Source organism: Gouania willdenowi, chromosome 22 (assembly GCF_900634775.1).
Source record: "Gouania willdenowi chromosome 22, fGouWil2.1, whole genome shotgun sequence".
Classification (NCBI taxonomy): domain Eukaryota; kingdom Metazoa; phylum Chordata; class Actinopteri; order Blenniiformes; family Gobiesocidae; genus Gouania; species Gouania willdenowi.
Window position 1 is genome coordinate 26,729,394 of NC_041065.1, and position 27,994 is coordinate 26,757,387.

General features: G+C 37.1%; 1 protein-coding gene across 2 annotated transcripts in view; it reads left to right on the forward strand.

The window, feature by feature from the left end:
- Nucleotides 1-27,350, forward strand: part of ltk (leukocyte receptor tyrosine kinase) — a 55,707-nt gene extending 28,357 nt beyond the window's left edge. For both annotated transcript variants that reach the window (XM_028437613.1, XM_028437614.1), the window contains exons 11-29: nt 523-594; nt 1,976-2,150; nt 3,433-3,583; nt 3,689-3,817; nt 3,964-4,120; nt 7,094-7,279; nt 8,605-8,703; nt 10,035-10,196; nt 11,361-11,474; nt 17,731-17,917; nt 18,565-18,655; nt 20,041-20,105; nt 21,335-21,464; nt 21,539-21,636; nt 23,269-23,361; nt 23,623-23,724; nt 25,194-25,328; nt 25,606-25,696; nt 25,776-27,350. In XM_028437613.1, coding sequence (XP_028293414.1) covers nt 523-594; nt 1,976-2,150; nt 3,433-3,583; nt 3,689-3,817; nt 3,964-4,120; nt 7,094-7,279; nt 8,605-8,703; nt 10,035-10,196; nt 11,361-11,474; nt 17,731-17,917; nt 18,565-18,655; nt 20,041-20,105; nt 21,335-21,464; nt 21,539-21,636; nt 23,269-23,361; nt 23,623-23,724; nt 25,194-25,328; nt 25,606-25,696; nt 25,776-26,765 — 3,227 coding nt within the window. In that variant the 3' untranslated portion in view covers nt 26,766-27,350. The remainder of the gene's footprint in view (nt 1-522; nt 595-1,975; nt 2,151-3,432; nt 3,584-3,688; nt 3,818-3,963; nt 4,121-7,093; nt 7,280-8,604; nt 8,704-10,034; nt 10,197-11,360; nt 11,475-17,730; nt 17,918-18,564; nt 18,656-20,040; nt 20,106-21,334; nt 21,465-21,538; nt 21,637-23,268; nt 23,362-23,622; nt 23,725-25,193; nt 25,329-25,605; nt 25,697-25,775) is intronic.
- Nucleotides 27,351-27,994: the final 644 nt, after the last annotated feature.

The window sequence follows — 27,994 nt, forward strand, 5'->3', positions numbered from 1 at the left end:
CACCTTATTTTATGATCCCACAAATGAAGACAGAGGAAAATAAAGGAAATCCCCAAACCAATGTTGATGTTTCTATTTTGCTACTAATGCAGTATCCCAGTATGATAATCCAGTTTGCTGACTTTCCAGAATGTGGAATGTGCTTTTGTTTCTTCGTCCTCATGATAATTTGAAGGGACTTTCGCAATTCGATCTTGTGAAAGGTTTAATTTTATGTGCATGAATTAATAAAACATCAGCTCAGAAACTCCAGGGATGCAAAGTAGTGGACGTCACAGTAACTGAGATTAATAGAGTATTAGTAAGACTGGGGTCTTTCATGTTATTTTCACGATTAGATTTTAGATGCCGGATTGGTTTGATTGACTTTTCAGGTGTCCAAAAAACCATTTAGTCACCTTTTTTTAATCCTGGTTTGTTTGTGTGTTTTTGATTCTAATTCCATCATAGACTTTTAAGGTTAATTCAAAAACGGTAACTGATTGTCTTTTCCATTTCCGTCTTCCCCCTGCTTTTACGTAGATCTCCACTCTCTCCTACCCAGGAGTGACTTGGAGGATTTCCTGAGCCCCCTCCCAGAGCCTTCGGCCTCAGGTACGGTGCAGCTTCAGCAATCATCTCAGACATGCTGTGAACTTAGCCTGATTGTATAACTGTTCCATCAGCTGACCAGAAGAGATAAAATCCATTTTGTAATTTTTTGCATCTCAGGTTAATGCAATAGCTTTTTAACATTTTGCGATACATTTGTGCACTTGTGTGTCCTTTGAATCTTAATGTATTCATCCCTGTCTCCTCTACTTCAATGGTTCCCAAACAGGGGTATGTGTACCTCTAGGGGTACTGGAGCACATTGCTGGGAGTACTGGGAAATATTTAACAATTAATTAAAAAAAATCGGGAAATGTTTCCAGTTCCTTTTTAGGCTATTTTTTGGACGAATTCACCGCAAACTAATAGGGCTGGGCGATTTTGGATAAAAAAAAATGTTGGATCTTTTAAAGAAAAATTCGAATTTCGATTTGATTTTCAATTTTCTTTTTAATGAACTTAAAAATGACTTCAGACATCAGATATATTGTCAAAAGTGCAACTTTATTGCTGTGATTGTCCTCAAGAGTTAAAATGCACAGAACAATCCTCAAATAAAAAGTAAATGAGGCTCTGACATTCAACAATTTTAAGTTTTAACTCAGGTTTAAGAAAAAGTGCAACAGCGCCTTCACAGTAAACTAAATTTTCTGATTAAGAAATCAGATAACTACATATTTTATAACATATAACATTACAATTAAAAAAATAATAAACTCTTCTTTTATCATCTCAGCATAGTGTGAATAAAAATTTAACATGCCTGTGACACACATTTAGCCTACTCAGAGGGTAAACACATGTAAACAAAGGGGGGGATGAATAAATAAATAAATAAATACATTTTTATTTATTTTTTTGCAAAACAAGAATCGTTTTTATCTACAAATTTGATTAAATCATTTTTTTTGCCCAGCCCTACAAACTAACAGTGGTATTGCTTAATAAAATATTGTATTGTCTTGTAATTTATTGAAACAGGATTATTTCATGCTCTACAGGCCATTTTATCACATTTCTGACAATAGGAGACAATAATTAGCTACATTTTACAAAGGACAATGTATTTACTTACTATTGAAGTAATCATATAAAAGTTGTAGTTTAACTAAATTCCACTTTAAATTCCACTCATTGTTTTGAAGTTGTAGATTAAGCCTTGGGGAACCGATGTTGGAGACACAGTTAGGGGTTTAAGAGAGCCTGCTGTTCTACAAATGAAAAATCATATGAAATTATGGAGAGAGTACTAATGATATGAAGAGGGGGTACACTTGATTTGACAAATATGCAAAGGGGGTACACGGGACAAAAAAGATTGGGAACCACTGTTCTACTTGTTTTAAATCTTTTTTGTTCATCATTTTTCTGTCCACTTTAGCAGAAGTGTCTCTGATGACTTGGTGGTTTAACTCTTGTGGTGCCAGTGGACCCCGTGGTCCGACCCAGGCCCAGTGTGACAACACCTACAGGAACAAAAATGTCAGCGTGACTGTGGGAAAAGAGGGCTCATTGAAAGGTGTGCAGATGTGGAAAGTGCCTGCAACGAACAGATACCTGTAAGTATCAGAAAGTGGAAAGATTTCACCTGAGTCGGCACATTTCTTGTCAATAAATTACATTAAAGGCCAAAAACAACAAACTAAAACAGTATATACTGCATATTATATTGTTATTCATTATATTATAGTATATTTTCAGTTGCACTTTTTCTCTGTGTAGTCTTGCTCATTTTTCTGCGTGTGTATAATTATTAATATTAGTGTTGTTTTTAATATGCTGCTCTTTGCCGTTCTACGTTTTTAAACCCCTGTGGGTTTAATAAAGTATTTTCTGATTCTGATATTAATCGTGGAGTAGATAGATAGTTGTTTTGTAGTATTTATGTGACAATAAGGAGAAGCACTGGGAACTGTTCCTAATCAATTAATGTCTTAATGTGACTTCAAACGTTTAGCGTTAGCCGTCTACTTGGAAATGTTTTACAGTTCAGACTTGGACATCATTCTATGTTATTTCTAGTCATAATTACCTCCTAACATATACTTTCTTATTTTCAAACATTTAAAATAATTGTGGACTTATTAGAAACTATCAAATACATACAAGGATTTTTTTGGGTTTTTTTTTTTTGCAAGAATAAAGTTGAACAAATTAGTCAAGATGTGAGCTTGTTGCATGTCGTGCTTTGAAAGAGTTGCAGACAACTGTTCAATCTTGTCATGGTTTTTAAAATGGATTTTTATGGTCTTGGTCTTGACTTGGTCTCGGTGCATTCTGGTTTCGTGCATGTCTTGGTCTCAGATAGTAATGTGTACTAGTACATCACATTAAGAAGGTTCTGGTTTGACCACCTGGGTGGACCTGAGGCCGAAATGTGCATGTTCTCTATGTGCTTGAGCAATAAATTATGAGTAATTCAATTTTCATTAGGCTTCCGTGTTTTTAGGGGGGTTTTTTATATAGTGGGAGAAGCTTTTTGGTAACAAATAAAGTAAACAAACACAAATCTAACAGTAATGCAAAAGATTAACATTATTTTAGGATCACTGTCTTCTTGTAAAAGGAGGCATGGTCAATAAAAGCACATCATAACAACAACGTAAGGACAAAACTGAAAGACTGCACTAACTGAGTGCATTTACCACAAACAAGTATAATGATAAGTTTAAGTTAAATTAAAAAAAATATTTATCTTCTATTTGGTATCACAGAATATATATATAAAATAGAACAGAACAGGTCTAAACAGGTCGTCTAAAGTTTACTTATTTGTAAAGTTTCCTATGTGCTTTAGAACCTAAAGTTGATTCCTCTTATATTGCAACGGTCTCCCTTTAGGATTTCTGCTTATGGGGCAGCAGGAGGAAAAGGTGCCAAAAACCACAACAAGCGCAACCACGGCGTCTTTATATCGGCCATCTTTCCCCTGGAAAAAGGAGATATACTGTACATCTTGGTGGGCCACCAGGGAGAGGACGCATGTCCAGGGGTGAGTAGGGTGAGCCTGAAGTCAAAGAGGAGCCTTGATTTGGGTGAATACATGCTTTTATTTAAATAAATGTGGAACATGATGTTTCTTTGATCTATGATCTAGAGGAATCTCCAAACCCAGAGTATCTGCCTGGGAGAATCATCTGTGATTGAGGAACACCTCAGGGTGGACACTGAGGCTGAGTGGGCTGGAGGTGGAGGTGGAGGAGGAGGAGCCACATATATCTACAAGGTTATAAAACTTACAATGTGTCCCTATAAAGAGGCTCAATGCACTTTAGGCTAGAGAAATGAATTCATATCAGATCCTGTTAATAATTTCAGTCCTTGTTCTCTAAGTTGAGAGTTAGTTACGTAACGGTCTCTTTGTTTTGTCAGATGGACAATGGCGTGCTGGTTCCTTTGCTCATCGCTGCCGGTGGAGGAGGGAATGCCTACATGGAGGATCCAGAGTCCAGTCTGGATCACATCCCTCTAGAGCAATATGAGAACACCAGTAGAGCTCCCAGCACCAATGGTCAAACTGGTGCAGCAGGTAGACAAACCAATTACGTCCCGTCACTTAATGTGCAAAGTTCATTTATTTCCTTGAGGTACCCAAAGTACAAAATCATCTGATGCAATTTGAGTCTTTCACATCGATTTCAACAACTTAGCGATTTTTCAGAAAAAAATCGCTAAGTTGATTATTTGTTTGATTATTAGATCAGTTACTTCAAAGCTTTATCACAAACCACTCATGGATATATTTATGTCATAGCAAGTACCTCATCAGCAGGTGATTTCATGTCCATAGCCACCATACAAACAAGATAAAGTCTGCATTTTATAAGGTACAGCAAAGCTTCTCAAATGGTATGGCTTTACAAGTCATCAACCCTTCTTCACAATAAGGTGAGACCCTAATAAAGTCAAAGTGTCTTTATTAGTCTCCCAGGGGAGACATTTGTGTTGGACAGAGTGATCTACTCCACAGAAAGCTCATTTATCACAATTAAAACATGCAATCATTCACATAGTAAAAAAACAATAAAAATAATTAATATACATAAAATGACATTGCCAATCAAAGACAAATGTTCATATTCATCTTATACCATAACTAGAAAGCATGCCATAGCAGTCCCCCATAATGCATTGTCAACTAAATGTTAGATAGTGGATATTGATCTTGATCATCTAAAATCGTCATTCCATTTTGGACATTTACTGAAAATCTCATCAAAAGTGATAAATAAAATAATCCCGTCAAAAATAAATAAATAAATAAAATAATAATAATAATAACCTTCTTCGGAAATGGGAGCAGTTTGAACCTAAAATACAATCAAAATTTGTTAAAAAGTTACTGAATTTGCTTTTATTCTCATTATCTAACAAAAAGATATATGATATATCATTAAAAAAAGTGCTGCTTTAGATAAATCAAGTATGTATTGTGAAGGAAGCATAATTGGCCTACCAAACAAGTAAATTTCCTTCAAAATAAAACAACTTAACTTGTTTTACCTATTTTTTGTTTTTGTCAAGGCATATTATTCCAGTACTTGTGACCCACTAACGAGAGTCCACCAGCCACTTGTGTGCTGGGAACTTTGTATTTTCCACTGAAAGATCAACTGTAATGGAGCCAATAACCCAATAACTATTTAAAAAATGTTAGCGTGGGTCTTAACTTTTCAAATCCCCAGTGGGAAAAGTTTGGGAACTCTCTCTCATCTTTGTGCCATCATGTAAGTATGTAAAGCTAATCTGTTTCTTCTGTTAATACTTAGAGCGTACTGGATGAATCTGTGGGTTTGTTCTCACACACCAGTTTTTTTGTTGGAACTATGAGATTTGCGTTTTTAGTTTTGACAGTTTTTTTCCCTTTGGAACAGGAAGTGTAGTGCAGAAAGAACTTCCTCTTTTCATGGAAATGCCTGCCGGAACATTCTGACTAAATCTCATTTGACTGTTAAAGTCCTCATAGCTATCATCTCATCTTATTGAAACCTCAGTCAGGCTGTACAGATAAAGATTGGAGTGTCGGGGAAAACTTGTAGCTCAGAGTCACATAGAAACATATGGAACTGATTTAAAACCAGTGTTTTCATGCCCTTCAGATGTGATTAAAGCTCTGGATTCAACCTGTTCATTATTTTCAAATAATTACAAAAGAACTGAATCCATGATTGTATAGAAAACTTGAAAGTCACTTGTAGTGGGAATGTATATAACATTAAATGCGTTTAATGTATTACCAATAAACTAAATATATGCACATTTTGTTTAAAAAAAACACATAATTTAAAGGTGCAACTTTTGGCCACTAGGGGCAATAGACCGGTAACTTTCACGCAAGCGCCCATAGTGGCCACAAGCGCCGCTGGAGTCCCGGTGCTTGGCCTTCCTTGCCACGTCGGTGGTGCTCCCCCCTACTCCCTGACCTCGCCACCGTCACCGTCAGCCCCCTTCGCCGGGGATCTGGGCAGACGGGCGACCCCCCGGCAGTGTTTAGTTTGGCTCCTACCAGATTTCTTTAATTCTCTTTTTCATTCAGGTGTTTGTTGTTCTTTTTTCCACATTTTCTTTAATATTGCTTCATTTATTACTAAGGAAAACCCAAGGATGTGTGCTAGAGCTACTTTCGATGTGTATGAAGCTGTTAATTGCGCATTGGAGCGGCCACAGTCGGCAGTCGGCTGCACTATTTATTTACGACGAGACATGACAGAGATCATGCTGCACTACACCGATGAGTGGGGGGCAGAGTGGACTTACCGGAGAATGAATCTGAGAGGTTGATGAAGCAATTTAGAGGAGGAATATTTGCTAGAAAATTAGCTGTTGGCCGAGCTACCATCAGCGCTAAATGTAATGTAATGTGAGTTATCTCCTCCTGGCGGCTCTACAAAGAAGTTTAAAGAAAATATCCTGACTAAACATCTGGTATTATATTTTATCATTGATTGAACTTACAATTAAAATTTACTACAGGTACCCTTTAATTTTTGTATACAAGGTGTATGCAATTCTACGTCAGTTGACATCAGCATGTATTTGTAGATATTCTGAACAACCTTTGGATGTGTCAGTTGGATTCAAATTGAGGCGTATGATTGGCTCTTCAAACACTGAACACTGTCTTGATTTCCTGGCTCAAACCAATGCGTGCCAGCTCTCTCACTGATTGCCTCTGCTGCTAAATCAAAATGCTGAATCTGCAATCTTCGGTGAGGCCTGACTCGTGCCAATGTTGCCACTTGCTCCTTAGATGACAAGTGTTGTTACTAAGGTTCGACACTAACCCTGGGAAGCCTCAGAAAAGGATCTTAAGAAGCAAAGCATCCAAGACATAGTCACTCCTTACAGCAATCGACTGACATCGTACACATACTGTATCAACAAATTGTACCGCTCAAGGCTTTAGGATTTTTTTACGACACGTTTTAATTGTCCTAACTACTTCTTGAACCACTTTTTTTCAGAGTTAATCAATTTGTAATTGTTTCTTATGTGCTTAAAGGTGGAGGGGGTGGATGGAACGACACTCCCAGTCCTTTCCCATGGGCTGGTAAATCTCTGGTGGCAGGTGCGGAGGGGGGTTCCTCCTGTCTGCTCGCCCAGTCCAAGCTCAGCTGGTCGACCTTTGGAGGATTTGGAGGTGGAGGTGGTGCCTGCACAGCTGGAGGAGGTGGTGGAGGGTACAGAGGTATGAATATAGTGGCTTGAGTTAAAAATGTCATTGACTCTTTGTTTCCTAAATTATGACAAGATGGAGGTGATTGTCTGTGCTGTGCTGTACCTTGAGTCTCCATCTTTAAAAACTAAAGACCAAGTCCAAAACCTTGGTAATCTGATTGTGACACAATGAATTGAAACCAGTGATACTGTCGTGAATTTAGATGGATATGTATTTTGATAAACTACCTCTGCATAGACATATATAGGTAGAATAAGATAAGTAAATATTTTCTTAACCTTCAGCAAAATATTTGATAAATTTCAGTCAGGCTTTCATTCTCATCACAGCACAGAAACTGATCTGATCAAAGTGATCAATGACATAAGGTTGAACACTGATTTAGGAAAATTATCTGTTCTCATTCTATTGGATCTAAGTGCTGCATTTGACGCTGTAGATCATACAATTCTTTTGCACAGATTGCAACATAGGTTGGACTAAATGGAAAAGTAATAAATGGTTTAAGTCCTACTTGGAGGAGCGAGCATTAGAAACTTTGAATCTGACAGCTTACCAATGTCCTGCGGGGTTCCTCAGGGCTCTGTTCTTGGACCCCTTCTATTTAGCCTTTATATGCTTCCTTTAGGACACATTTTTACGTAAGGTTTTTATCAGAGCTACACAGATGACACACAACTATGTCTATCACTAAACCCAGATGACTATAGTCCCATAGATGTGTTGTGTGACTGCTTAGAAAAAATGAACTGCTGAATGAGTGAAAACTTATTTTAACTAAATCATGTCAAGATGGAGGTGATTGTCTTTGGTAACAAGGAAAAGAGGACTGCTATCAGCAAGTATCTTGAGTCTCGATCTTTAGAAGCTAAAGACCAAGTCAAAAACCTTGGTGTTCTGATTGACTCAGATCTGACATTCAGCAGTCAGATCAAATCTATCACGAAAACAGCTTCTACCACCTAAAGAACATCTCCAGAGTGAAAGGTTTAATGGCTCAGAAAGATCAGGAGAAACTGGTCCATGCTTTTATCTCCAGCAGACTGGACTATTGTAATGGTCTTCATCAAACATCTACAGTTGGTTCAGAACGCTGTAGGTTGGGTCTTAACCAGAACAAAGAGATCAGAACACATTACTCCAGTTTTATAGTTTATACACTGGCTCCCAGTCAGCCTCAGAATAGAATTTGCCTTGCCTTAGAACAATAAACAGTTTAATTGAATAAGGACTGAAATGTACCTGAGCATAAATTGTAATTTGATCTGAAATGTTACCTTGAACTTTGCAATAAATAGAAATATGAGAATTCACAGCTTGCATCTATTTGTCAGGAGGTGATGCTGCACTGCTGGATGAAATCACAGCCGACGGCCAGAATGGGGTCTCGTTCATTCATCCGACAGGAGAGATTTTCCTCCAGCCTTTAGCAGGTACTTGACTGTTAAATTGCATTCAGAAGTAGTGTGACAACAAAATCATATTCTGATGAAAACAATGAGATGCTGCTGATACGGCCAAAAACTGAATCAGGGCTTTATGGAAAAAACTTAAACCAAATCAAATTTGATTATAAACTTACTACATGGGTGCAAATGGATGAATATAAGCTCTGTTGTTTCTTTTTCCCCAATGTTTGCTCAAACTTCCAGCCATCTGATTCTCATTACACAGGCAGTTTGCTAATTCACAGCCTCATGCAGCCAATTTGTTTTGGCGCCAATCGACATACTTTTGTTCTCATGAAAGATATGCTGTTGTCGTTGTTGTTGTTGACCACAGTGCAGTTCCAGACTCAATGACCCTGATCAGTGATGCATAAGCAGTAATGTAAAGAGTACTGATATATTATACTCAAGTAGAAGTACTGTTACTTGATTGAAATTGTACTCAAGTACAAGTACAAGTAAGTCATACATAAAATACGCAAGTACAAGTAAAAAGTAGCTTAAACAGGACTCAAATTAAAAGTAAGTAGTTACGTTTACCCACCTTTTTTGTTTCTGGTAATAAATCTTGTCACGGTTTCCTTGCATACTGTAAATGTATGAACTTAAAAAGGAAAAGACAAAATCTTGCACAATTGGAACTCAAAATAAACAAAAGTGGTGCTAAATCTTTTAACTCTCAAACTGAGAAAATAACTGGCATTCAGTGGTGTTTTGGCTACATGCATTACGTTTAATCTGGTTGGTCGGCTCTGATGTGATGCATTTGGTCGTTGTCTGGTACTTTCATTTTTTGTAGTTTCACAATGTCCGTTGATAATTTTAAAACAAAAAATTATAATTTACTCAGTAATGGTTGGGTGTAGAAACGTAAATAATTACTTTACTTCTTTTAAAACGTACTTAAGTACAAGTAAAATTACTGAATTATAAATACACTCAAAAAAGTACAAGAAGGCTGCCCATAAAAGCAACTCAATTACATTAACATGTGTACTTGTAATCCATTACTTTCACCTCTGTGTATAAGAAACAAAAAAATAAGGGGATTTCAAGCTATGAATAAGTCATTTTTCTCTTAAAATAAATAATATATTAATAAATATATTTTTATTTATTTAATAATAAATAAATATTATTATAATTATTATTTTTATCATTGCTTCAAAAATGTGTTAATTAAATTTCAAACATGTATTTCTTTACTTCAGCTTGTGTAAACACTTCTCTATAAGCATGGTTGTTGTGTGGCTAATCAAACAAGTGGCGTTCCTACTGATGGTTTTGCTTATTCTGTACATGCTGTTTATTTCCAGCCATGGAGAGTCACGGGGAATGTGAGATCAAGGTTCAACTGAACTGCAGCCATTGTCAGACTCAGAGCTGCAAACGAGAAGAAGAAACTCACCTGGTCCTGTGTCTCTGTGACGAAGACGAAGTCCTCGCCAGTGATAACGTCACATGCATCAGTGCTCTAGGTAGGTCAATGACCCGTAACGCTACGATGTGTCAAATAAATCAGATTTTGCATGTAAAATATCACACTATATCATATGTGTCAAACTCATGGCCCGGGGGCCAAATCAGGCCTTTTGGAGCATCCAGTTCGGCCCGCAGGACAAATTAAAAATAACAGATAAAACATGAATTATTGTGTAATTGAAATGTAACAATATTTGCAGGGGTTATTTACAATTATGGTTTAATTATAATTGTAATTATGACACCAACAAAATGTTGGTGTCATAATTAAATTGTAATTGAGTTCAAATAATTGACTTTGTATTTGTAAATGCCATGAAAATTCCCCAAAACTGGGGAACCATGTTACAGTTCTACACATATGTATGTAGTTAACAGTTATTAAAATATGTTTCATATCAAGCTTTCCACATTTTACCATTTTAAAAAACTTAAAAACCTATATTTTCATTGATTAGGAAGCCTAACAAGTTAACCAATAAATAGGTATTTGCGTTATCATAAGATATGCTAACAGAAAGCTAACACAAGAGGAAGGTTAACTTTTATTAGGTTATTTATTTCAGGCTCAGTAATTGTGATTAATTGTAACTGACCTTTAGTAATTGAGAACGTAATCGTAATTGACTTTCTGAGGATAAAAAATGATTGTAGTTTAATTGCAAATGGAGAAAATGCTGCTAAATGTAATTATAACTGAATTGTAATTGAACATTGGTAATTGAAAATGTAATTGTAACTGAAAAATGTAACTGACCCCAAGCCCTGCTATCACATGATTGTAGTAATTTTTAATGTTAAACAGTTGAAAAAACTTTCAATTTTCCGTAAATTACTACAAAATATTTCCCTTAATGAAATAGAAATTTGTCACAAAATCTAGGAAATTTAAAGTGAACACCCTCTTTGGACAGATATCTATCACTCATTGCTTGGATATGGTCCGTTTCTTACATATTTTGTCTTTTTATGTATAGGTAGAAGTGCAAACTATGGCACAATCATGTTGGAATTACTCATTTTCTTGCATAAAGTACGTGGCCCACTTGAGATCAAACTGCTCCGTATTTGGACCCCCGGAATAAAATGAGTTTGACACCCTTGCACTATGTCAACAATAGTCGTCTATTAATCTAAGTCTTTTCTTGACATTTTCCCAGCGACACCTCAAGGCCTGGCTCCGCAAGGCCAGATGTCGACATCGCTGATTCTGGCTGTGGTGATCTCCACCACTGTGAGCACCATTGCACTGGTCTGTGCTGGTGTCATCCTCAGTAAGAGACTCCTTCACTTCTGTGCTCAGTCTGTATCTTCCACCTTCCACCGGCTGTGATCCCAGCTGGACGCACACATGCTTTCTGTTTGTGCAGCAGAGAAAGGAACAGCTTGAATAAGTGTTGATTTACAGTAACTCTTCTCGCGGGCTTGGTGTCAGGCTGTTAAAGCGGCGCTGGGAACAATGTGTTTTGGAATATTAGGGCGTTGACAATGAGCACAATATGGACAGTTCATCTGATGTGAAACCAGATGTCTGCAATTATTTTACTTCTTGAAGATAGGGTAGGCGATTTTCAAAAGTAGGGAGACAGGGAGACGTGATTGGTTAAAAAAAACGGTTTGTTTTTTTTCCATTGGTCGAAGTTATTACAGGTTTACAGCTGCTAGAGCTACAGTTGATGGATTTTCTTCGTTCCTTTTTCAGAGCACATAAGATCTTAATTTCTGTCAGGACATAAAGACAATTTCAACCAAAAACTTAAAATGTGTATCTTGAGAAAATCGCCTACCCTAGCTTTAAGTTAAATACCACATAAGCTATTCTGTGCAGCAGTAGAATAACCACTCTACATAGCATCAATAATGAATCATTAACGAGAAGAATTGGGATGATACAAACCTGAGAGGACAACAGTTTAGGAGAACTGAAGGGCATGAAAAGACAGTCATTGCCACAAATCACAAATCGTGGGCATTTTTTGTTTCTGATGTAGCTTCAAGCTAGTGCAGAAATCTTTTAGTAATAATACACTGTGAGTGTTAAGGAACTAAAGTGTGTGTTTTTCTTCTTCTTTTGAATAGCTAATGTATTTTTCAGTTTCATTTTAATCAGCTTGACATCCGGTAAAATGCTTTGCACTTGGTTCTTGGTTGATTTTTATAACCATTGTTTAGGGAATTAACAGCTTATTGTTACACAGCTTTAATTTGACTTGTGTGTATGTCTTTAAGACTTCAAATCTTGGGAATGCTGAAGATAGGTGAGGGCCCCAGTCTGAATCTGACAATTAACTTCTTATAAGATGGCATTTGATGCTATTTTAGCAGTAGTTTTTGATGCTTGTGTGCAAAATATACTGTAATGTTGACTTGTGCATAATGCTTTATCAACTGAAGAGGATTACACAGATATGAACAAAGCCTGGAAGTCATTTTTGCATTAGCACAAGAAAGCGAGGAATGTTTTGCCACCTTTGGGTTTTTTTTTGGATAAACTGCAAATGGTTGAGAAGGGAATCCTGACACTGACGTTAAAGCTGCTGATCCTCTCTCTAACCTCACTACAAGAACAGAGTGTCAAGTAAAGCTCAGCACTGTCTACTCCCACACTGAGACCAGATTAGTTATGATGTCAGAGTCTTTGGATGATCTTTGGAAAATATTGGTTGCACTCAGTTCTCTGGCTTGAACATTAAGAACCTGACAATGTAAACCCACTCTGGAGTTTGGATTGAACAAAGTACCTAATTGGCTTAAAAAGCAGTTATCTATCTATCTATCTATCTATCTATCTATCTATCTATCTATCTATCTATCTATCTATCTATCTATCTATCTATCTATCTATCCATTCGTTCGTTCGTCCGTTCGTCCGTCCGTCCGTCCGTCCGTCCGTCCGTCTATCTGTCTATCAATCTGTCATCCATCTATTACATTCCTGATCAATATCCTAAGACGAGTTACATAATTGCGAAAATTGCATTTTCCACTGTTGGATCTCAAGGTAGTTCCAAGTAAAGCTTTAAAATACAAAAAGAAGAAAGTTTTGAGTTGACAATTTATTGAAAACAACAATATAACTGAAATAAGCTGTTTGTCAACAGATCAATAACGCCACAGCTTAAAAAAAGTTTTAAAGTGTCTAAAAAGGATTCAGTAATGAGTAGGTCCACCATTCTGTTTGGCATGCTTGTTGTGAGTGTTCCCAGAGGAGATGGGAACTTTCACTGTCTAGAAATTATGTTCATTTCTGTAAATTTCCCTTGCCAACCATCCCAAAATGTTCTCATTTGGATTTAGATCCTTCAATGCCACAAAATTACCTGTTTGAAGTTTGTACGGGAGCACCAAACATGTGGAAGATGGTGAAAGAAAGTTTAATTGTTTGACAAGAACATATTTTATCTTGATGGTCCTGATAGCTTTCAATATTACTTGTACGCCAAAAGGATGCCACCTGAGATGTTTTCTAAGCAGCACTGTGGAAGAGTGCCATCATGATCCAGGATGTTTTTTCCTTCAATGGAACAATGGAGCTTCACGTTGTGCCGGGGCTTCAAGAAGCAGCTGGCTAGATGGAGATGTCATGGCTGAGGTCTTTCTGAGAACTTCCAGGAGAGTTATGTCACTTTTGGACCACCTTGTGTCTTCCCCTGATTTAAATGGATCTTTTTACTACCAAGAGTCCTTTAAGCCTTGACTCAATAGATCCCCGAAGGTTAGCTAAAATTATCGTGACCCCCATATTAATCACACATTTTTTGGCGTTTCTTTCTTTCTAGAATTAGCTTTTGATAATGTTTGTTAGTGCACAAAGTGACAAGATGCATTTTATTCGAACAAAATTTTATATTTAAGAAAGTGAAAGCATAGAATAAAGTTATTGAAGATTATTTTGTGTGTGTGGTGTTATAATTTGAAAAAGAATAATAATTGAAATGTATTTTAAAAATAATTTTTTAATCAGAATTTTTTGTTATTATAAATTACTAGAGATTTAAGGGGACCTCATTTGAATGTTTGAAGGGGTACGGAACTGTGAAAAGTTTGGGAACCATTACTCTAACTGATGAAATATTAATATAAAAAACTCCCTTTACTGCACTTGCCACAGGTTGTAATATTGTGATTGAATCCACACAATGATGTGTGTTGGAACAGGGAGACTCTTAAAACTGCATTTTACCAAACTCAAGCTTTCATCTGACAAATGGAGGAGCTACAACCGTTTTTTTCTTTATCTCTTGGCATTGGGACTCAAGCATGTTTTCGATTTTCTAGACACAACTTGCCTTGAAGATGGTATTCACGGGGCTATGAGGAAAATAGTCACCAAAAGTAATACTATTATTAAAGTTTTATTTTTTATCTTTTTGTCATTACATTACAATTGTGTGTCTTCAGGACTAGAGTTAGAAACGAGCTTTCCGCTTAAACCGATGTACTTGTCTTGTTTTTTGAAAATGTTTAAGCTCTCCTTTCAAATAAATAATTGAAAAAATATAAACACATCTGTAAATTATGGATTTACTGGAAAGTTAAAACAAGGACAAGAATCAGTGTCGTGCTAAAGCATCTCTGCTTGTAGAACTTATGTGTTTCTTATGCAAAAAAGCCATAATCACATGTTGTTGTTAATCATTAAATGCACATTGGCTGTTGAAACATGAGAAAGTTAGTTGTACTATTATAAAGCATAAAGGACAAGTCAGTAGATAATATATGCACCATTATGAGGTGTAATAATAGTAAATGCAAAGTGAGGGATTCTTAGTCTTCTGGGGATAAGCTCTGACGTCATTTGTGACCTGAATAGAACAAACTGTCATTTAGAAAATGGTCATAAGATCTTGGTTTTTCCTGCTAAAATGTCGAAAAAATCAGAATAACACAAACACATAAACACGCACACATTACACACATTACTCAGGTTAATGGTGTCTCTTCACATGAGCTCTCCCCCATGCAGGGAGGTAGTCTGTTTCCTGGGCGCTCCATTTCCTCCCAGCTTCCTCTTCCTCCTTCCTTTGGCCCCGCCCTAAACCCCTGAGTCCCTAGCATCTGCACCGGGCGATGGCTCGACGGCACCACTTACCTGCACGCAACGCCCCCTCCCTGGTAGACTACCAACCTGCATCGGGGACGTAAGCTGCCTCCATGGCGGGTGAGTTAGAGCTCACTGGCACAGACAGTGTAGGAGTAGGCCTGGGCAATATATCCAGATATATCAGTATTTCTATTTTGCTGATATAGAAAATTCAAGTTTTGCCAATATCAATATTTATTTATTAAAATACTTGTTAGTTTCTGCTTTTGCTTCTTCGGCACAGTCACCTAGATTGCTGAGTGTGTCCTAACCCAGACCAACAACTAAACAAGCCACACTACAGAACTCACTCACACGTGAGGTCCCTTATAGCAGTGGTTCTCAAACTTTTTTTGGCTCAAGTACCCCCCTTTTTTTTATTTCTGAATCCAAGTACTTTGTCCGACTACAACATTTTGCTTAGAAAACTATTTAAAAACATCCATAAAGCATAATGATGGAATGAACGAGTGATAACACATTTTAAAGAATCTCTGTAAATAAGTGGAATTAAACAGTATTTAGTTCAGCGGTTCCTAATCTTTTTTGGATCGTGACCCCATTTTGATGTCAAGATTTTCTGATGACCCCAAAGATATTTTTTTTCTAGAATTAGTTTTTGATCATGTTTGAGCTCAAAAAAAAAAAAAAATATATATATATATATATATATAATTTTTTTTACTGCACTTTAGTTCGACTAGATTTATATTTCACAAAGTAAAATTATAAAAATGTGTTGTTTTAATGATAATAATAAAAAAAAAAAAATAAGAATAATGATTCAAAAAACTAAAAAATCTATTTAAATTTTTCAGAATTTTCAGGCGACCCCACATGGGGTCCCGCCCCAAGGTTAAAAAACACTGATTTAGTGGCTCCTTTAGATTTATTTCGATTGTTTTTATCATTTCCGGTCAAATGTTCCACTCTCTCCCTCTCTCACGTACCTCCTGTAGTGCCATTTCGTACATGTACCCCCGTATGAGAAACACTGCCTTATAGGAGAAAAACCCAACAGTGCCTGTGTGGCATTTTACATCTGCAAATATAACCCAGAATTATCTTTCTTGTAAGACTTTATTGAGTTATCGTATATTGCCATTTCGAGAAAAAATATTGAGAAAAGAGTTTTGATCCATATGGTCCAGCCCTATGTAGGAGTAGTAACCAAGGAGAGTTTGCACCCTGGAACAGGTCAGATGAAATAGCATCACCACCCAGTTATACATGTTATATGTGTTTTAAAGTCTTGCAAAGTGACACAAACAGACATGATGACTTTAGTGATTTCAGAGCGAGCTGAGCACAAACGCCTTTATTGTTGGAGCTGAAGCCAAACTACGGAGTCACATGGAAACACAATGATTGTAATATAATATATTGTATATATATTGTATTAACTGTGTAAGCTACTGTAGTGAGGTCAATTCCTCCTTGTGTTATCGCTCCTACCAGGGTTTGGGGTCAACTACGTTTTTCAATTACAATTATGTCATCAATTATCCATGTTCAATTACAACTCAATTATGATTACAGTTTTTCCAATTACAATTTAAATTACAATTATTATTTTTCCCCTGAAAGTCAATTACAATTATGTTCTCATTTACTAAAGTTACAATTCAATTCATCACAATTACTGAGCCTGAAATAAATAAGCCTATAAAATGTAACCTTCCTCTTGTGTTAGCTTTCTGTTAGCATAATCAGCTGTAAAACACACTAAAAACATCCAATTTGTTTTATCTCTTGGTTACCTTAAAATCCAATTTCACCACCTTCGTGTTACATTTTTAAGTATATACAGTATGGCGCAAATAATAATTTGCGCCATACTGTATAACAGTGGATATTATTCAGATAAATAAAAAAATGTGGTGGTTATCACAGATTCATAGAACAATGGTGACTTTATGAATGGGCCCCAAAAAGAAGTTGTTCAGCTTCCTAATCCATTAAAAAATTGGTATTAATATTGTTGGCGTCTAAGCCTTTTTTATGTCCGTTTACCCCTAGATTTTAATATTTTTTTAAAATAGCAAAATGACTCCTATGAGAACTGATACTTAAATTTGATATGAAACATAATTCAATAATTACGCATGTGTGTAAGCCACAGAACTGTACTTCATTCAATTTTAATTGAAAGTTTTTATAGAATGCCCATATCAATTACAATTACAAAGTCAATTATATGAACTCAATTACAATTTCAATATGAGTGTACCAGTAAGAGATTATTTCAATCATGTCATAATTGCAATTAACAATCAATTACATGATTATAATTGTAATTGACCCCGACCCTGGCTTCTACACTACACTACACAGTAAGGGAGTTTCTTCGACTCGTTACATTCAAGGATGGTTTTTGGAAAGAATCTGAGCTCCAGTCGTTAAGCTAAAAGCTTTGTTCCTTTGTCTTGTCCTGCCTGCGTCCACAGTGTGGTATCGTAGGAAGAATTACTTGCACGCTGTCAGGGGGCGTCTGCAGAGCCCTCAGTACAAGCTGAGTAAGATCCGCTCCTCCACCATCATGACCGACTACAACCCCAACTACTGCTTCGCCGGCAACGCATCGTCACTCTCCGAACTAAAGGAAGTCCCTCGCAAGAACATCACTCTTCTCAGGCAAGACAAATTAAAACACGTGTATTCTTGTTTTGATCTATTTTAAGACACAAAGACTTGACTGTGAAACCTTGTGTAATTATGTGAGTTAGTAAAGTAAAGGGATTACCAACCTTTCTGAAACTGTGAGGTACTTCATAGTATAGTATAGTCCGAAGGGCTACCGGTTAGAAAAGATGGTTAATTTAATACAAAAACTGTAGTTTTTAGCAGTATTTAACTCTACTAAGTACTAATTCCATCTGTCATCTGATTTTTTCTTTGTGACTGTTAATCCTGGAAAGCAAATCAGACTTTACATGGAACTCATTGGTGACTAGAGTTTCTGAGGGCCCCTAGCATGGTCCATGAGGGCTACCTGGGGCCCGCGAGCACCGTGTTGGTGACTCCTGGATTATAGGATTTGTGGAGTTAAAAAAAAAATGGGCAAAGGGTAGCAAAGCAATTTTTGTATTTGGCTTATAACAATGAACAACTTGGTCCTCTGAACAGTTTGCAGGTTCTCATGTTTACCGCGCCATCAAATCCTGAAAGGGACACGAGTAATGTTCTGTTGACTTGGAGGTTACAGTTACAGCAGTAACTCTGAACATTTATATTTTAATAATTTCATATTTTTGATGATTTGGGGGGTTTTTTTTCCTCAGGGCTCTCGGACACGGAGCATTCGGAGAAGTCTACGAAGGACAAATATTAGGAATGAGTGGGGATGGCAGTCGAATGCAGGTGGCCATAAAGGTCAGCTCACTCTCTATGAAACTCATGAGCATGTTTGTATTGATGAAGGATAACATCCCATTTAAAGATTGTCACATTATTATTATTTACTGCGGTAGGACGATACACTGAGTTTATGATACGATAGAACACGTGTTAAACTCATGTTCTGGGGGTGTCCGATTCAGCCCGCAGGAGAATGTGAAAATGACAGAGAAAATATTAATCATTGTGTAAATATACAAAACAATTCAGTTGGAAATTGTTGTTGAAAGAAATTTTTCCAAAATCCTTCAATTTTTTTCTTAAATTATCGCACAAAATCTCCCCAAATTAAATACAAATTGTCAAAAAATCAAATTACATTTAAGTATTTCTCACTTATTGCTAAGATATTGTTGATTTCTTCCATACTGACTTTTTAATTTATAACTGGAAGTGCAAACTTGGGCACATTAATGTTGAAATTGTTCGTTTTCCCACCTAAAACCTGGAAAAACTAAAAACTGGCCCTGGAACTGAAATGATTTTTGACACCCCCGCGATAGATGATAGATGAATGGACTCACAATACGATATTTTTGGAAAGGAATGAACACCAAAAAAAAATTGCAGTTGCAAACATAACCATGCTTTTATTTGACTTTGGGGATGACCATTTCAACTCAATAGTAATACCTATCTATAAAAGCAAGGAACGTCTGTGTGCGTGTGTGCATGTGGAGCAAATATCTCCCCGACACAGCGTCTGATCGCCCTGAAACTTTGTCAACGGCTTGCTCATACCCCGAGTGTGTGCATCTGTAATTTTGGAGTAATTTGGTCATTCCAAAACCAACTTGGACACTGTGGAACTCCTGTCAAACATTGTTTTAGAACACTGATGATGTCATCAACAGTGATGTCATCAGTGTTCCAAGAATGTTCACACTGATGATGTCATCAACTGTGACGTCATCATCAGTGTTCTATTCTATGCTAATGCTAATGCTAAGCTAATGTAGTGCGACACTGTCTGTCTGTACACAATAACTTGAAAAGTTATGAACGAATTTTGATGAAATTTTCAGGAAATGTTGATAATGGGTCATGGAACAGCTGATTACATTTTGGTGATGTTCTGGCTACCAAAAGAAACGAAAAAAATCCCATTTTCCCCCATCTACACTGTGGAAATCCTGTTAATGTCACTATGAATACATATCTCCGACAGGCACTGTACTAGTTACATAAAATAAGGTCCTTGGCTTTAAAAGCTGTGCAGTGCAAAGAGGCAAGCACCGAGTGAACTGTGCATGACTTTCCCTGCTTCACAATACTCTGCTGATTATGTCAGATAATATATTTATTCTTGACAATGGAATGCACAGCTGAAACTGCCTCCTTCTTTTGTCTGCTCCACACAGACCCTTCCGGAAATCTGCTCTGAACAAGATGAAATGGATTTCCTGATGGAGGCTCTAATAATGAGGTGCTGCCTACTGCCAGCGTCCATCACACACACTGTGTTCACACACACACACACACACACTCGTCATCGTGCATCATCACCTCACTTGATGTTACAGCTGACACAGCGGAGAAAAACAGCTGGAGCCAGATGTGTAAATAGCTAGAGTAGCCCTGTGCTGTCACTGCACTATCCCTGCTTTGGCTTTCATCTGAAGAAAATAACGCAGTGTGATTCAAAATTGCTCGTGAACATTATTAGTTCAATATGTTTTTTTGAAAAGATTAGGCCTACGTGGAATGGTAGGCTTCATATAATATTGTAATCTAATAGTTTTATCCTTTATTTGTTCCTAAAACAAATAAAATAAAGTATGCTTTACGCTGCATGGAAAAACAAAGAAAAGGCCTACTCAAGTACAAGTACAAGTAAAAAGTAGCTCAATTGAATAATACTCAAAGTAAAAATAAATGACTAGTTATTTTTCACCCCCCATGTTTATTTTTGGTAAACATCTCATGTATACAATTAAAAAGGAAGAGATGAAATCTCGCACAATTGGAATTTAATTTTTTTTCCCACAAAGGCATCCGTATGAAATGATAATAATAATTTCTTTATTAAATAAAATAACAATAAATTTAAATCAAAATTTAAAAAAAAAAGAATATCAGGCTCTAAGTATAGCTACATTTATGAACTCTAAAACAGAGAAAATAACTGACATTCAAGGCTGTTTATTCTGATTGGTCGGCTAGGATGTGATGCGTTTCATTGTTGTCTGGTCAATTCATTTATTTGTAGTTTCACAATGTCCGTTGATCATTTTAAAACTAAAAATAATAATTAACTCAGTAACGGTTGGGTGTAGAAATGTAACAAATTACTTTACTTCTTTTAAAACATACTTAAGTACAAGTAAAATTACTGATTTAGAAATAAACTCAAAAAAGTACAAGTACCCATAAAACAAACTCAATTACAGTAACGTCAGTATTTGTAATCCATTACTTTCACCTCTGCATATCGCCATGATTATAATTATGTATTCCTTTTTTCCTACCTTTTGTGCATGCACACAAATCCTGCATTTAACGTCTGTCCCAGTACAGTCAGAAAATAGCACAGGTTGTGTCTTTTCTGTGTCTTTCTTTGTTTCTTAAAACATGTTTTATATGATAATCATAAAACTCCATCCAAGTGCAAAGAAGCTCATTTAAAAGCCAGCGGTTCTCCATTTGTCTTCACAGTAAGTTCAGCCACGAGAATATCGTGCGTTGCATCGGCGTCAGCCTGAACATCCTGCCACGTTTCATCCTGCTGGAGCTGATGACTGGAGGAGACATGAAGAGCTTTCTGAGACAGAACAGACCACGAGTGGTGCGTGTGTGTGTGTGTGCGTGTGTGTGTGCGTGTGCATGTGTGTCTTACTAAATTGACATTGCTGTATTTAGGGTCAGACCTCCACGCTCACCATGAGGGAGCTGCTGCAGATGGCCAGAGACATCGCCTATGGCTGCCGATATCTGGAGGAGAACCACTTCATACACAGGTTCACAATGAACATATGAACGTTATTATCACCTCACATTGCAAGAACAAAATTTATGATTTTTGGAACCAAAACTGAGGTATTTGAAGAAATAAATGGAAATAAAATTGAGCGTTTCTTCAAGTTTTTGGGAATCATAATGGACTCCAAATTATATTGGAGGCAACGCATAAATTATATAAAGACAATAATCTCAAAAACACCTCAAAAATATTTACTTAATTACAATTCCTTGTTTACAATTTATTGTACTTTGATACTTCCATATATGACATACTGCGTAGAACTCTGGGGAACCACTTTTAAGAACATTGTTCATGATATTGTTTTATTGCAAATAAAAGGCCATATGAAATATTAAGATATTGTTTATTATGAAATAACACAGATAATGTTCAAAGCTGAAATAAATGCTCTTCCAGACGGCATTCAAAAATACTTCTCACTAGGGGTGGGAACCTCTGGGTACTTCACGATACGCGATACAAAGGACATGGCGATACTGCGATTATCGATATATTAGTCCGAAATCAATCTACGATAATCTGACATAACAAGAAAAAAAAGATTAAGTGAAAAAATACAATTTTTATTTTATATCTGAAAGACAATACATTGAAAAAGTGTCCTATGAACAGTGACACTATTTTCGTGCAACATTTCTGTAAATAAGTGTCAACATACCAATGTAAACATATAAGTATCTCCAATAGTACTTTCTGTAAACAAAAAAATAGGGTCTTTCTTACCAGTGACACCAGTAAACTGCAGTATTCCAGTAAACAATATATTGGTTCCTTCAACGAACAGTGACAATTTTTTTGTGAAGACCTACCTTTTAGTGAAAAATCAGAAAAGGTTTTTGGAAAAAAAAAAATAAATACTATCGAGCATATCGATAATCAATCATGCGGAAAAATATCGCCGTATGGAGATATCGTCACACTCTTACTTCACACTACAGACCAGCAAATACAATACAAGGAGACACATTTTGGTTTATTTTACCAAAAGCAAGATTGGAACTAAAATGAAGATGTCTGTCGTTTATAGGGGTTAAACTGTGAGGTAATGTTGATAAAGAAATAAAAATGTGTCACACTATTTATTTTGAAAAAGAAAATGTCACAATATATTTTAGAAAGTTATGTGAAGCAGTAGAGATCTTTGTAAGAGTAATAAATGTACTTTGTTAAATGATGTATATAAAAGAAAGTATATGTATAAATACAGTATATGCATATATATATATTTTTTTTTTTTTTTTTGCATTGTTTGAAAAAGGCAACTCAAATGTACTTTATTGCATTTCTTTTGTGTGTATTATTTATGAAAGGTATCTTGAATATTATGATTTACATTGGGCCTTTAAGCATTTTTGATTCTGCCTGTTTCAGTCTTGTTATAGATTTTTAAATTGTGATTCATGAAAATGAAATTGAAAATGAAACTCAAACAATCACCCCCAAATGATTTTTGCATGTGTGTTGCTACTGTTGACAAATAAGAAATAAATATAGCAATAAAAATAAAACCAGATCAGCCAAGATATATTATCATATTACTTTGGGATTAGTGGGGAGGAATGTCATTACAGATACATTTAATAATGATATTTGATGACTTTTTCAGAGACATTGCTGCCAGAAACTGCCTGCTAGCATGTCAGGGACCAGAGCGAGTAGCAAAGATTGGAGACTTCGGCATGGCACGAGATATTTACAGGTCTGTAGCACAGTGTTATAAAAGCTTTTTTGTAATTTCACTGAAGAGATGCCGGTTTGTAAGCAGAACAATAAGAAAGTTTAATCAAAAAACACCAATCATATATGAAAACTGAAAAGCAGTTCCCAGCATTACATTATTTCTCCCTCTGTGCTTTATGCTGTGAAAACAGGCCAAAGTGCTTCCCTCCTGAAGTGCTTTCTTTGGTGAACATAAAATTCTTTTAACCGCAGTATTTTTTGTATTTTGTGTCTCTCTCAGAGCCAGCTATTACAGAAAAGGAGGTCGGGCCATGCTCCCGGTTAAATGGATGCCCCCAGAGGCCTTCATGGAGGGAATCTTCACATGCAAGACTGACACATGGTACAAAAGCATGAGAATAACTCCATTTAACATGCCCTAAATGTCCATTTAGCTTCTTTTTTTTAATCTATTAATATCCCAAACTGAACATTTGTCAGTTTATTTTTGATATATATATATATATATATATATATATATATATATATATATAATTTTTTTTTTTTTTCATGCACACAGACTTTTTTCTCATCCATCAGTAATCATTTACAGCACAACTCTTTAAAATACACCAAAAGGTGAAGTTCAAACTCTAAAACAAGCAAAACATCAGAAACTAGAAAAGCACTCGGAGAGCGCAGACCTTCATCAAGCATCTCATTCCCACCCATATTGTGATTTCCACTCTAAGTTGTAGTCCTACATTGATTTTATATACACTAAGAGATTCATACCTTTAGCATTTGAAATAACAGTGATATTATTAATTGTCAAACAGCGTGTTCTGAGAGAACCTATGACATCATCAACAAGAAGTTCCATAGTGTGGATGAGAAAATGAATGGGATACATATATATATTTTATTTTGGTAGGCAGAACATCATAAATGTTCAAGTTATCTTGCCAACTGGCTGTTAACTTGCTCACTTTTCGCTTGGCGAAGGTAATAAATGAATAAAAAGGCCCAAATTCAAGGTTAATGTTGGACGAGACACAGGAAAGAGTTTAGACGAGCCTGTAGACACAAATGAATAATGTATAACATGAGCTAAGGGGTACATGTGATAAGAAATAAAGGTTAAGGGATACATGGGGGAATACATTTTATGTATTAATATATGTACTGTAACACTAACATGTCTATAAATATTAACCTTTATGTTGGGGAGGGTGTGTTAGAGTTACGGTTAGGATTTTGTGGTGTTCAATAAGTTCATATAGTGTAACCATCTTGAAATTTGGAACTTTTAACTTGGAATTTTTATTAACCTAAACTACCAAATAGTAATAAATAATCATGTCTTATTTCATATTGTCTTTTGTACTCACTCGTCCTGTGGCTGCAGGGTTGCAGTGCCCGCTGGAGCTTATCTCAGTCACGTTTTCAATTGGAAAAATATCCCACACTCTAAAAAATAATGTGTCTTTATCTGTAAAAAATACAATTCTCGTGAATGGACCAGCACAAACTTGCTTACTGATTTAATAGCTTTGTGTAACCAGTCTAAACTGACCGTAAGAGGTTGAAAAAGACGAGTTGTACATTTAAGAATCCGTTTATCAAACGACACCATCAAACAGGACAAACCATGTTAAATGATATTTCAAAGGACAGGAAGAAAGATGTCGTCTCAAATAGAAAAGTTTAAAGTAAGTACCTGTTTTTATTCTACGTAATGCTATAGAATATAATGTATATTTTGCCCTCATTAAATGTAGAGAGAGAACCTGACAAATGTTCCAGTTTCACCTCTAATCAGCTAATCTCTAACCTTTCTTCTCACTCACTGCTCTGTGTCTCCCTCTACAGGTCATTTGGGGTGCTGCTGTGGGAGATCCTCTCACTGGGATACATGCCATATCCATGTAAATCCAACCAGGAGGTCCTGGAGTTTGTGACCAATGGGGGAAGGATGGATCCTCCCAAAGGCTGCCCAGGGCCTGTGTGAGTACTGACTGACAGTATAGACTTATAGATGAAAATACCTGAGCCTGATCCAGAAAGAACTGAAATATCGTTATGTAAGATATGATCAGAAAAGATAAGCTAAGGTAAGACAAGATGAGATGAGAAAAGACATGATCAGGTATGGCAAGATGAGAAAAAATGATATTAGATAAAATTGATTTATGTCTCTTGTCCTTCTTTGTACTTTCATAATTGACATGATTTGAAATAGATTTTATGACTTTTTAAGCGTCTTCTTCCGTTTCTTGTGCAGTTATCGGATAATGACTCAGTGCTGGCAACATTGTCCTGAACACCGACCCAACTTTTCATCTATTCTGGAGAGGATCAACTACTGCACTCAGGTATTTTCCATCAAACGCACACACAACCACACGTTATTTATTTATTTTTATATTTGCTCACCCCCACTCTGCTCATCAGGATCCAGATGTGGTCAACACTCCTTTACCAGTGGAATATGGTCCCAACACAGAGGATGATGGAGTCATCCGTCCCACTGAGCCCTCCTCCTCCAGCCTCACACCGCTGTTAGATTCCCACCCTGTTTCCCAGGATGCACCAGCACAGCTCAGTCTTTCCTCCGTGGGCTCCACCCACCTCCCTCCACAGCCCACCGACCCCCGCCTACTCCTGCAGAAAACCCTCCCTGTCCACTGTGAAGTGACGTCATGCCGTGAGGTGCTGGAGCCGTCCTGGGCCGAGCCAGTTCCCGCCCCCGCTGGTCCGTCGGCGGGGGGTCCCTGGCTGCAGCCTGAGTCCCCTCATCACCAACCTTGTTCTAGGAACAGCTCCTCCTCTGGGAGCCAGAGGTTGAAGAACAAAACAAAGAATCTCTGGAACCCCACGTACGGATCTTGGGTTCTGGAAAACTTGAGAGGAAAGAAAACCCTGGCTCACACTCAGTCCATGCCACTCCAAAGCTCCACAAACACACAGAGCTGCAGCCCAGCTCCACAGAAACCTGAGGCCGTGACTGACAGCACCAGCAACACTTACCTCAGTCCCACCTCCACCTCTCCATCATCATCCTGCCAGGTTGAGGCTGCATCAAACGTGTCATCTAACAAAATGCCCACAGCTGGTAGCGCGAAGGCTGGATCGGACCTCGCCAAGCTGCAGAGTTTCCCCTGCGGCAAAGTCAACTACGCCTACGACGAGCAGAGCTACAAGGCCGAGAGTCTGCCTCTGGTGGAGCCCAAAGCTCCACAAGCCTCCACAAACACCAGCTCCAGCCTGGGGAAGGCATTAGGTTTCCATAATGCCTCGTCCTGCATGCCTAAGCTTCTGCTGAAGCGACATGCCAGCTATGGACACGAGGACGTGAAGCGACACACCAAAGCAGAAAAAACAATCCGGGACAGAGACTCTGGATTCTCCCTGTCAGAGGATCTCAGCGTCACCCCCATCTAGGAAACTGCTATGAACATTTATAGTGAACAATGGACGGCCAAGCTGTGTCTTGGATTTCACATACTGTAGTAGCTGAACACTGACATCAAAATGCTGGCCAACACATCCCTGTGCAGTGTTTGTGATCGTTGTGAGAAATAACTGCTGTACATCATTTACACCTGTTTTTTGTTTTATCTGTGATTATTTCTTAAAAGCTTCAGCTTTAGTAAATTAGATTTTGTGGTAACACTTTACTTGAAGTTTTATAAATAAGTCTGACATCACGCTGTCATTAGTGTTATGGCTGGTGCCTCCTGGCCTCTCACCTAACACACCTGATTCAAATCAGTAATCAGGTGGAGAGGGAGGAGGAGAGGTATAAAAGGCTGAGAGGACCAGAAGAAAGGAGGCACAACAACATTCGACCAGCAGCAAACGTGGGGAGAGTTCCTTCAGCTCGACATTGTGTAAGTTTGTTATTTTAGTTTGGACTGGAGATTTCTGATAGTCCCGTTATAGTGTTTCTGTTGATCTCAAGTCCCTATTGTTTTGTTATGTTGCTACTTCAGAACTTTTTGTTAATAAATACTTTGAAAACCATTAGTTCTGTGTGGCCCTGTTTGTGTTGCGGCCTCCCAAGCCTGTGATGTAACATCCTAGAGGTGCTTTATCATTGGCATGAATAAGTTGTCAGGTAGGCTTTCATTAAGTGTTGTTCCCTAAATTATCACTACCTTAGAGCATGTTGGCATTTTTTGGGTTGGGTGGCGGTATCTAAGGGGTAAGGTTGGGGTTAGGGCAACCTAGGGTTAAGATTAGGTTAATGTAATTTAGGATTAGGGGCTAGTTAGGTAGGGTTATGATTAGGTTTGGGTAACTAATGACACTTAATGACATCCTTCATGACACCTTATTCATGCTAATGACAGGTGTCATGTCCTATTAATGTCAGCCTTTATGTATAAAACTTCAAGTAAATTGTTACCAAATTTGTAGTATTGTGTTCTGTACAACTGTTTGTTTTTCATTAGTTAGATATATAACAAGATTGCTTTTTGAATTACTTCATTTCATCCCTTCTTTTTCTACACCTGCTTATCCGGTACAATCTCAGCTGATTGATGTACACCAGTTATCCTAGTGCTAATACAGATAATCATAATGACACACACGTTTCGCCTCTGACACTATGTCAGAGACTAAAAATAACTTTTTGAATTGTGCTTTTCTGCAACCAGGGCCCAGTT